Consider the following 12,573-nt stretch of genomic DNA (forward strand, 5'->3'; position numbering starts at 1 on the left):
GCGGGCCGATGAAAAAGACATCAATGCTGAATAAAGAAAATAAATTGAAAAGTCCGACTGCAAAGGAGCCAACTAAGGTGTAAATGAATCTCAATAGGAATTAACCGAATAGTGGAATCAATAAAGAAATTGTGAACATATTTTCTCGCTTTAGCCGACCGCGGAACTTTAATTGCTTTTTCACCTCTTGGCGGGAATAAATTAGGATGTTTAAGATTAAGCTAGTGTGGAAAACAGCGGGGGGCAAAGGCACGTTTCTCCACAGGTAGTTTGAGGTGCGTATCTAATGTCGAAAATAGAAAAAACGGTCTCTAGAGGTAGAACACGAAACGAATAGAATGCAATATAAATGATGTTGAAGCACACTCTTTCGCATAGTTTTATCGTTTTCATACGAATATCTCGCTGTGAACGTGGCTTTGAGGTGAACGTGAAACGAAACAAGAAGGAAACGAAAAATCAATTTAAATTTTAATAATGTTGACGTTATAATGGCATTCATCCTAAGTAGCTAAGCAAGAAATTATTTATAGTCCATTCGGCTAATTATAAAGTCATCATGAATTTATTATACTTAATTACGTGAATATTGTTTATCATATGCTGTTTTACAATTTGTTAGGTATTATTTACATATGGTTGTCCAGTTGAATACCTAATACGGCACAACCGGTTAAAAAAAAGATGAAAATAAATGGAAGACGGTTATCTCACCATTTTTATCATTTTTACTATAATTTCTCTAGTATTTAATTTTGCCAGCATAGTGTAGTGTGATGTAATTTGAATCCACTATTGTCGAAATATTTGCTATTGCTATTGAAATAATTGCTATTTATTGATGTTGACTCAATTCTCTGTGTCATGCGTTACTTTGCCGGAATTACAATTCAACTTTGATAGGGGAACTGTGGGTAAGACGAACAGTTAAGAAGAACATGTAATACAATACAGAGAGCTTATTATTTATAAAATCTAAATACAGTTTACTTCAGTTCAATATATTGTTTTCAAAAGCGGCTACTGAAATATTTAACAAAAAATGTATTTTGCGTTTTAAAAATGATCCGAAAAATGAACTTTTTTAGTGCTGCGGGTGAAACGGACAATGTGTGGGGGTAAGATGGACAGGTATTCTAAATCGCCCCTACTGAGAGCATATTATTATTTTTGACCATTAACAAATTGAATACGTAAAATATGTTGGTGTATCGTGCAAAAAGTGAAAGGGGCAGTGGCAGACAATCGAAAATTGTTTGACAGCGGCAATATAAATAACAATTCTAAAATCTATTCCATGCCTGGCTGCTGCTAATTTGTTTGAAGTCCACATTTGCCGGTTAAATTTTCATTTATATGCATGAGATATTACTAAGAAGCAAAATCAACAATTTTATTATAATATGTTCACTGACCATCACCCACACTAGCAGTTGTCCATTTCACCCCATCATTATACATTTTTTTAAAGCGTTTACAATTTTTCATTTGAAAATAAAATTATCTATTTTTTCAATGCAGATGTTACTTGAAAAGGTATTAAATCGAAATACTCCATGTTATGGGTAACATTTCAGACTTAAGCCACTAAAAAAGCTTAATTTTGATGACAAAAAACTTACATCCAAACGCAGAATCACTTACAAATTTCAGTTTTTCTGTACTTTATCAAAATTTGAAAGTTCTAAATGATGATGGAAATGTTCAGACGTCATGAGATAGCAAGATGGTTGGATTCTCATTAAAATATTTACGAATTTTAATGCTTAACTGGTAGAATCAACCACCTGTCCGTCTTACCCACCCTGTTCGTCTTACCCACAGTTCCCCTACATTTAGTTGGAATACGAATTTCATTTAGCTGGCAATAAAAAAGTAGAACGATTTATTATTTTTATTATTGTTGTGTTATTATTCGTAAGCAGTCACGGTAGTTTCGGAATCTGTTAGCGCATAAGACAATTGCGAGGTTAAAGTATAAATCAGGACGCCCCTTGTGCGTCACTCGCTCACCACTGGAAACTGGAAACATTTGACGTAACTTTGTTGACATGTTTATGAAGAACAATTGGTGTAATTTTTTTTAAATATTCCACCACCTTGCAGAGCAGTAAAGAATGGAACTCGAACGACGTACAAAAAAAATCTTGAGAACCTAAGCGTGGAAAGGTGCCATAGAACTTTTAAGTAAACCGGAACTAGGAACCGAGAGCTGAAGGCGAAGATATTGAAGTGCGTTAAGTCCAATCCTGGCATCTCCATCCAGGATATAGCTTAAAGGCACGATGCCAACTATTAAATCACGCAGAATATCCTGCTGATGGAGACGGTCTTTTACAAAGGGGGAGGAAAGGGGATTTCGAATTAGTAAAGGGGCGTGTTTCTCTTGCATTTGGAACGAAAGCAGTTGTACAAGTGGCTGGATTTCTGAGAAGGGGAATAGGGTGGCCATTAACAAGAAGGAGGTTCAAAAACGTAAAAAAGGTTTTGTGTCAACTTATATAGGAATTACCGAGAAGAAGACAGATTTACAAGTGGCTGGTGGACAACAGGAGGGGAATTGACAAAGGGAGAAGACACATTCAAATTATAGATAGTAGAGTAAACATAGATCGGCGAAGATCAATCCTTTGTATCCAAAATAACTGTCAAAACGTGTATTCAAAATAACGTCATTATATCCTATTCGACGCTTGAAATTTTTACAGTGTTGCTGATATGTCATTGCAATTTTTTTGTTGGCAGTTCTGCGAGAAGGTGCATCCGCTAATTTATGTTTACTTTATTATCAACTACTATTCAAATGACGAAAACGTGTTTTGTTTCTGGCATTATTGGAATTTTCGTTACAATAACAAATGTACAAGTAACTGAGAGACAAACGGGTAAGATCGGGCAATCAGCTAGTAAGATTATAAAATTTCGGAGCACTTTTAAATTTTGATAGCCGCGTGCCTCCGAAATATTGTTATTGATTTCAGTAAAACTACCACTAAAATTAAGTTGTAAGAGGAAATTGATTCATAGCTTGTAAAAGGGCTAGTTTATAAGTTTTTGGTCACATTGTATTATGCATAAAGCATAATTTCCTGTGTAATTCGATTTGATTCACATCATAAAGATTAATTTCATAAATTTTTTTATTAAATAACTTGACCTGTAAAACCAGTTCTTATAAAATTTGCAGATATATTCTCAGTGTTAAAAGGTCCTTGATACTAAAATAATTGAAACTACATAAATTATTTTGGTTGAAATCGTTCTAAATTATTGTAAATTTTATTGTGTTCAAAAGTAATATAACCTGGTAGACCACTATTGAATTGTTTTTTGATTGTATGTGAATTTGAAAGTTATGAGTAATCGTGTCCAACACATTAAAATTTACAATAATTTATAACGATTTTAACCAAGATTGATTGATTAATTGATCTAACTTCAATTATTTTATGAAATTTAGTCAAGAAAACTGTTTTGATATGAATCAAAAAAGGTAACCAACCTATTTTGGGCATCATCAGCAGCTGTGCATAATTTAGACACTTCTATTAGATTTTGCTGTAAGTGGTGTAAATTATGTACAGCTGCTGCAAAGCAAAGCAAAACCTAGGAGCTACATGTCGTTATCGAAACTTGACCTTCTGTTTTTATACGACAGATTTTGCAGCCAGCTGTTAGAGTACAGGACAATTGCAGAGTACAGGACGACTAGCTTATTAGGCCAGCATCATACCTCGAGACCAACTGGGAGCCAATGCAAATTATGTACAGCTGCAAATGGGGTCCAAAATACGTTGGTTACCCTAGAATGGCATTACATGAAATTATGCATAGTTAAATATTACCATAAACCTATAAACTAAACCTTTGGCAGGCTATGTATATGTTAAAGATAAATATTTTTTCTTACAACTTTATTTGTAATGACTCAGCAATTTTATAAAAAAGGGATGAATCAAAAATTTAAAGTGCTCCAATTTTGTACGAACTTTGTTACCTTATTCATTTACAGAAAAATTTAGCCCCGTATTTTTTGCTTTGGCGTTAAGGTGCCTGTTTCTGTTCGTCCTCCTCCTGGTGACCCCAAAAATCAATGCTTCGCCAAAATTTTTTTTAATCATAACTTTTGAACGACTGGTTCTATTTTCATGATTTGAAAACACAGAAAGGACAGTTGAATTATGTTTCGAAGACGTGTCGATGTTTGTCTCAAATTACAAGTAAGATGGTGTAACAAAGGTTCCTTTCACTAGTTGATTAAATCCGGTTTTATATATAACAAAAGTAAAAGGGTGGACACTTAAGCACTCTATAGCGATACTGCAAGAAAAACGAAGTTAGCAACACAACACCTGGACTATATCACAGTAGATTAAAATACTGGTCGCAGTGATAATAATCATACAAAAGAAAAAAGGCGGTCAATTACGATATTCAGCAACGACGGCCAGCCACGTAGCTAGAGGTGGGGGCCAGGAGTCTTATCTTGGCTCCTAAAACATTATATACATATCTTATTGCTTATAACTATAATACATTATAATACATTTAATGTATTGTAGTTCTAAACGAAAAAATATGCATATAAAACAGTTAAAATCAAAATTGGGCCCCCGGGCCCCCCCTTCTGGCTACGTGGCTGACGACGGCACCAAAACAGTGTAAACAATAGCAACTTTTTGGGGTTGCTATATTTCGTCGACCAATATGACCGTTTTTTAATTTTTCAATACTGGTAATTTTCTCGTATTGAAATGAGAACATTTATTCTCTATGAGTGGAATTTTTTAAAGTTTATCGATATAACCTTTTTCAGCTAAACAATTGAAAGTTCGATTCAATACTATAAAGTAATATTCTTTTTAGGTATGGTTCCAAAATAGAAGGGCAAAATGGAGAAAAAAAGAACACACAAAAAAAGGCCCCGGAAGACCCGCCCACAATGCGCACCCGCAGTCCTGCTCAGGGGAACCTATACCACCTAATGAATTGCGAGCCAGAGAAAAGTAAGTACTCTTTGTTATATTTATATTTATTTACTGCGTCTTCAGTTAATACTGTACAGACTGATCAGAGGTGGGCACAATTCCGCTAATCCGCTAACAGCTAATTAGCTCAGCTAACATTTTGGTTAGCGGTTAGCGTTTTCGCTCATTTTTATAACCGTTAGCGTTTTTGTTAGCTTCCGCTAAATATATGTGCCGCTAAATAAACCGCTAACTTTTTTGGCAGAAGGAAAATTTGTGAGAAATATCGGACAGGCTTCGGTCGAAGGCTTCCAAATTCCAAACTTTTGTGTGTACTTTACCAGCCAAGAGCCGGGGCCGTATCAAGAAGTCCTCTCCATTGTACTTCTGGGTCCTGGGATGAGCAAAGCAAAGTAAAGCCTAGCTGCTACATTCCGTTATCGAAACTTGACCTTCTGTTTTCATACGACAGACTTCACAGCCAACTGTTAGAGTACAGGATAATTGCAGGGGCAGTTGCTACGATCCTATTGACTCTAACAGCCTCTCCCAGTTGAGATTCGAACATACGACGACTGGCTTATTAGACCAGCGTCATACCTCGAAGTCAACTGGGAGACACTCGTTTCCTACTCGTTACGCGTCTCGGCACATTCAAGTCGGCTTCAACCTGGTCAAGTCATCTAACTCGTTTGGCCCCTCTATTCCTGGTGCCAGTGTGGCTCTTGAAGAGAACGAATTTTACTGCACAGTCCTTCGGTATCCTTGAGATGTGGCCGGCCCACCGTAGTCTCCCAACTTTTTCCAAACAGTGACTACAACTCATGGTTCATACGCCTATGCAACTCCCCGCTATCCGTTTGTACTCCGCCAAAAATAGTCCGCAACACCTTTCGTTCAAATACGGCAAGTGCACTGCCGTAAACAAACTTGCTGTCTCAAGTCCGTAGAGGACTACTTTTGTACGCGGACTTAAATAAATCGTTATTTAAAAAATTCGAGGCCTCCTATACCTATTCACTGAAAACATCAAAGGAGATTTTTCGATTTTCTCGGACATCACTCGTTTTATAAATTCATAAATGTTGGGCCAAGTATCAACGCAATAAAGTTTTCACAACAACCAAGGAAAATTATTATCTACAAAATATTTTTATACTAATTTTCTACCTTCTGATTCTGATTCCTTTTATTCTGATTTCATTGTATTTTTACTAAAAACTTGAAATTGTATTACTAAATGCACCACTACTGGTTCGCTTACCGGTAGTAATGCTCAAGTGTAAACCTAACAAAATGTAAGTAACTTTTTACTAAGCAATCCAGAGAAAATATTATTTGGAAAGCTTTTACAAAACAGCGATGGAAAACTCCAATAAATAATCGAGAAATATATGTCATGGTGAATGACCCTTTGGGTCAGTGTTGCCACATGTACAGATTTATCTGGAAAAGTACAGATTTTTCCGATTTTTTTGGTACAGATTCTGTACGGTACAGATTACAGATTTTTGTCATAAAGTACAGATGGGTACAGATTTTTTTGGGTGTCAAAAACTAATTTTTTTCTTTCAGTTTTGTTACTTGAAATTAATAGAGGAGCACCTCTTGACATGAATGCAAACAAAACAAAACATGTCTGTCTTTAAGGTTATGTACCAATATCATCAAAGAAATCAGTAATTTGCGATTTTTGTATTTTTTAAAGCAAACAAACCAGGTTTCCCTATGTTACAAACCAACTTTGTGGTACAGATTTTGGTACAGATTTTTGAAAGCAAAAGTACAGATGAAAAAGATTTTTTTACCTTCCAGTACAGATGAATATGTGGCAACACTGCTTTGGGTTAAAACCACTCAAAAAAATATATATATATGTCATGGAACATGGAAATGTTTTATACCCTTTTAATGTGCTAATATGGTGAGCGATAATGTTCTTTAAACATGTTTCATGAATGCCTGCAATTCTTGGCACGGAATTAACTCAGGTATTTGTTCTTAGACCTTTGAAACAAAAATTTTCTTTTATTGCCGAAATCAGCGCTTATCAAAGTAAAGTTATCGAAGCTAACGTTTTGATTTAGCGAATTAGCTGTTAGCGAAGCTGAAATTTCGGTTAGCGGTACCCACCTCTGAGACTGATCTATGTTAAGTATCTTATGCTAGTTTTAAAAAGATATCTGCTTACGTGAAAATCGAATACTTCTAAATTATTTAACAGGTTAAAACATTTGTACATCGGATGGTTTTGTCCAAAAACGGTTCTGTGCCTTACAATATGTATTAACGAACGTCGACAGGATCGTCGGGCTGGGACGAAAAAGTTTGCTAGTCGTAAAAGGTGGGGGCAATCAGTCCTGTTGCACAGCACGTCAAAAGCAAACATTTTTTGAAAGTATATGCGTCGTTGGTTCAAAAGTTCCAGTCTTATCAATAGGCATCTTTGTTCATACGGTGGTAACCTTTGCGATTCGTTCCATGGCAGTCGTTGTAATGCGAAATGAACGAAACAATGTTGCACTCTTCTAAAGCGAGCAATGTGAGTTGCATGGTAAGGTGCCCAGATTTGAACAGCATATTCGAGGACACTTTGAACGAGAGAGCAATAGCGCGTCTTCAGTGCGTACACATCACGGAATTTACGAGCATTACGGCGAATGAATCCAAGCATGGCAAAAACTTTGGAAGTAACCGCACTGATGGGATACCAGTTCATTGCCACTCCCAAGTCTTTTAACGATGTAACACGATCCAAACTGAAATCATTTACACTATAGTTATAAGTCAGCTGCGTCCGCGCTTTGGAAAAACTTATTATATTTCACTTTATTGCATTCATTTCCATGTCATTTAAGACACACCAACTGACTATGCTCTCAACGTCTTGCTGTAGAGCAGCACAGTCGACCAATGAGCTAGCGTACGATATATCTTCAAGTCGTCGGCGTACATAAGGTGATGAGAGTTAATTCGGTAGCTCGAGTCATTCAAGAACAGGATGAAAATCAAGGGACCAAGTGGCGAAGAGTTCGGCAGAACTTTCAACGTCGTTGCTCGTTTTGGCGTTGAATGACATGTCTAACGGAATCGACTGATTACATTTTCTACTGTTGAAAAATCGCCAGAAAGAGGACGGATCCAACTTAACCTCGTCTTTAATTCGAAAGATATACTCATGGAAGGAAGAAGCAACGTGTTCGTCATACTCTGCCTCGAACCTAAGGAGAACATCCCTATTTTCTGCGGTACGATGACGCAGGAAACGACGGCGTGCCTTACGAAGAACGTTGCGTTGATTACGTATACCGTTCCACCACGGATCGAACGTCGTATGTCCATTCTGCGAAAAGTCGTGTGTCTGTTAACAATTCCAAATATTTCGGCACAGAAAATGGTAACCGCTGTATTAAATTTAATGTGCATTCTATAAAATAAAAATAAATAGCAGTCATAAACATAACACTGCGATAACGTTGAAACAACTCTTAATACAATGCCAGTGGTATCTACGTAACATTTGATCGATTGTGATATTGTGTGGATGTTTGTTGTATTTCTTTGCCACCGTTGCTATTGAGTTAACGATGAGTTTTTATTCGTGTTACAGTATGGAGTTTATCATATTTTCTTCGAAGCAGTATTTTTTAATCGAATTCTGTGGTGTATACAACAGCCCTACTAGCACGGTTGTTACAAATCAGTTGTGGTAACCGAATTATGACTAATTTCAGTCGTAATCCGGTTGCTTCAACTAAATGGACCTAAAGTGTGCTACTTGGGAGTCGTCTTCGTTCAATTTGGTTCATAGCCTTGTAGTCCTAGGATCCACATGTTGCCTTCTATCTTGCCGCATCGCACCTCTTTGCCGATCGATTCGTTGTCGACATTCACTTCCACATACTTTCACATTGTGTTATCTATGTGCATTCCACTGAAGAAAGCGCTTAACAACATTTGCTCAGAGACACTAAGGACGCGCTGGTTCTCCTCAAGCACAACTCATATCGCGTTAACGTAGAGAGCTATCGGTCTTTTCAATGTTTTGTGGATTGTCAGCATCGCGGTGCGGGGAACTTAACTCGGTGGTTTAGTGAGCCTAAATACCCTAATTTGTCGACCATTTCGATTTCACCATCGTTAATTCGAATTTTTGTTGAGAGGCGTGTATATTCTCTTCGACGTATGTATTAATAACAAAACGTCATTGTCACAAAGCCGCGTGCCACGATGTCAAGATCGCCTGTAAAATCGTATTAAAGCTGAGTTGATTTTCGGGAAATCGGACGCCTTCTAACATGATCAGGGTTGTCCTGCACTCAGTGCATCTATTTTGCTTATTTCACTGTAACACCTCAACCAAGCAAAATTCGAAAATGTTATGTGTGGGGCATTTATAGAGTCAATTATTATCCATAGGTTTGCTGAATTGAATATTGCTCTATCTTAAGTATTCACGGCGCACTCCCAGTTCACACTGGCTGGTGCGCAGAGAGCCCTGAACATGATAATAGCAACCATAAGAGTCCTTTTAATAAATTGAGCACATCCCTTCCATCCACTCCTCCGGCAAACGATTTTCCTCATAAAACTTGACAATTACTCTGTGTATTTTTTTAACGAGTCTACCACCAGTTTAGTTGCTAGTTTTTTGATTGGTTGAGAAGTTTGTGAAGAGATCGCCCGTACGTCTTTTACGTGGTTTAGTTCCTCTAGCACTTCACGATCTCGTATTTGGCGCTTCTTTTGTCTGTTCCGCGACTATCTTATTGTTTCACGTTAGTTCTCGCACGATGTTGCTGCATTTTCGGGTTTCTCCCTTTTGCTTCTCTGCTAAGTACTAACACGCCGTCATGGTGTAATACTTTACGTGTAATACTACGTTTGGCTGTTTGAATATATTTCCAGCCAGCTGCTCTTCCGCTGATGGTGCTGCTTTCAACTGCTATGAGTGTTCTTGAACATCGGTGGTGTTTCATAATCGCTCAATGTTGGGTAGTCCCGTTCGATCCGTGTTATGCAGAGTTGTGTGTTTTGAGCAGAGTTGGCTAGGCCGATTCATGCGCTATTATTTTTGTTTGAAAGGTATTATTGCCTAGTAGATCACTATTGAATTGTTTAGCGATCCCACGTTTCGTTTAAAAGTTATAAGCAAAAAGGTGAAAACTACGTGACACGGTTTTCTCCGGAACCACATGACAGATTTCAACGATCTTAGTATCAAATTAAAGCTCTTATTAACGCTAAATTTTTCAGGAAGTTTTACTAAAAACAAACAAGTAGTTTAAAAGTTATGCTTAAAAAACCTGTTTTGACAAGGTAATAATTATCGCCTGTTTCTCAGAGGTGGCCAAACCGATTTATGCGCTATTAGTCTCATTTGAAAGGTAATATAGTCTAATAGATGAGTATTGATTTGTTTTTTGATTGGACGTTTAATTTGAAGGTTATGAGCAATCGTATACAATTAATGTATTTAATGTAATTAATTTACAATAATTTATAACCATATCATCTAAGTTAATTTATCTAGTTTAAATTATTTTGGCATCAAATTAGATAAACTACGCAATGTATATGCTAAAGAATAATATTTCCTCTTACAACTTACTTTTACTTGCACTTACTCAAATTAGTAACAACTTACTTATTCTTACTCAGCATTTTCATGAAAAAAAGGATCTATCAAAATTTATAAGTGCTCCTATTTTGTTCAAATTTTGTAAACTTATTCGATTTCCAATTTTTTTTTTATGTAAACCAACGCACTACGTAAAGCTACCAATAAATGAATTATGTTCCGACGACGTATCGATTTCTATCTCAAAAAGCAAGTAAGACTGTATAACAAAGGTTTTTTTCACCACTAGGTGGATTAAATCAGGGGTTTCTTTGTGTTTCAGTTTCGTTCAAAACTTGTACTTGTTTCCTTTCCAGCAAATTATAAGTCCGTAATGTTTTATTTGGCGCTTCATAATTTTTAAATCACAAACCAATATTATTGAGCTTTTTAGGAAAAATACATGATTATATGAGTGAAAAATATTCGTTATTTGGAAATTATCCGTTGTAATTTCAGCGCTAGAGATCTCACTGCTTTTTATTTTTTCTAGAAAAATCAGATTTTTTTAAATATTTTTTCACAACATCAAAATTTTTGAAAAGTATAGAGTAAGGAGGGGTAAAAGTGCGATGGAGGTAAAAGTGCGATTCAATGATTTATCGGTGCAGATTCCGAGTAAATTGACTACATTAGCATAGATGAGTGACTACTTTGACAGTTTGAACCTTACGTAAACTTTGGTTGCTTACGAAGCATAGTTGCTGAGTTATGTGCAAATGTTATTTTAGGGTGGTTTTGATGTAATTTTTCGTAATACGGCAAATGCGATATTAACAGGAGGATATTACTTGTTGAAAATTTGTAGCAGCGTTTTACATAACATTTTGAATCATGTTTTAAAAATACGGTGAACCGAATTTACAAAACATATCTCGCTTTTCCATAATTTAATCAAACCCCGTCAAGCGCCTAACAGGGGCAAAAGTCGATTTACGGACGGGGCAAAAGTGCGATTCATGGACGACGCAAAAATGTATAGCTAATTATATACAGCTTTGGGCACTATATTACAGATACTAGAAATGGAATATCTGCAGAAAACTGTGTGCTCTACAGATGTTGGCCGAAGAAAAACAATATTTTTCGTTGATGAAACAAAAAACTATAAGGTATACAGCCCTAATGGTTGTACAAAAGGGTGACATAGGACCATATCAGATCATCAGATCAAAGACAATGTAAACTGCATTTTTGGCATATGTATGTTTATAAGAATCTGTGAGTTCCATTGTTTAAGTGAATGTTTAAAAGAAAAGAGCGATATATTCAGATTCAATTCTTCATTCAATGAAATGGTGTCTTTGAAAATACGTGAACGGGGGTTCATAAGTACAACGCCTGCAACCTTTGAGACATAGAAATTTCTTTTAAAAATCACTTGTGTGCATCATAAAGGTTGAAATGGTAATGGGTAATGGGAAGGGTCTCAAAGCATCATAAAATAAATAAATTCATGCCTCCAAAAAACCCCACACGCCAAATTTGGTGCCATTTGCTTGATTAGTTCTCGAGTTATGAAGAAATTTGTATTTCATTTGTATGGGATCTCCCCTTCTAAAGAAAGCAAAGGTTCTAATCCACCATAGAAAAAATCCCCCCCTGTTAAAAGACGGATGGGTCTCATTATACGATAGAAAAAATTCCTGCCTTCAAAAACCCCCACATGCCAAATTTGGTTTCATTTACTTGATTAGCTCTAGAGTTATGAGGAAATTTGTATTTCATTTGTATGGGGGCCCTCCTCCTTAGAAGAAGAAGAAGGGGTCTCAGTACACCATAGAAAAACATCTTATCTCAAAAAACCCCCACAAGCCAATTTTGATTCCTTTTGCTCGAATAGTTCTCGAGTTATGAGGAAATTTGAATATTATTTGAATGGATGCCCATCCTCCTAAAGAGGGGAGGGGTCTCAATTTACCAAAGAAAAAAATTCTTGCCTTCTGAAACTCCTACATTCCAAATTTGGTTCCATTTGCTTGAATA

At 36.4% G+C, this 12,573-nt stretch overlaps 1 protein-coding gene across 1 annotated transcript in view; it reads left to right on the forward strand.

The window, feature by feature from the left end:
* LOC128739976 (homeobox protein unc-4-like) overlaps nucleotides 1-12,573 on the forward strand; it is a 38,198-nt gene that overhangs the window by 19,915 nt on the left and 5,710 nt on the right. The window contains exon 3 of the mRNA XM_053835484.1: nucleotides 4,867-5,006. Coding sequence (XP_053691459.1) covers nucleotides 4,867-5,006 — 140 coding nt within the window. The remainder of the gene's footprint in view (nucleotides 1-4,866; nucleotides 5,007-12,573) is intronic.

The sequence above is a fragment of the Sabethes cyaneus genome, chromosome 3, assembly GCF_943734655.1.
Source record: "Sabethes cyaneus chromosome 3, idSabCyanKW18_F2, whole genome shotgun sequence".
NCBI lineage: Eukaryota > Metazoa > Arthropoda > Insecta > Diptera > Culicidae > Sabethes > Sabethes cyaneus.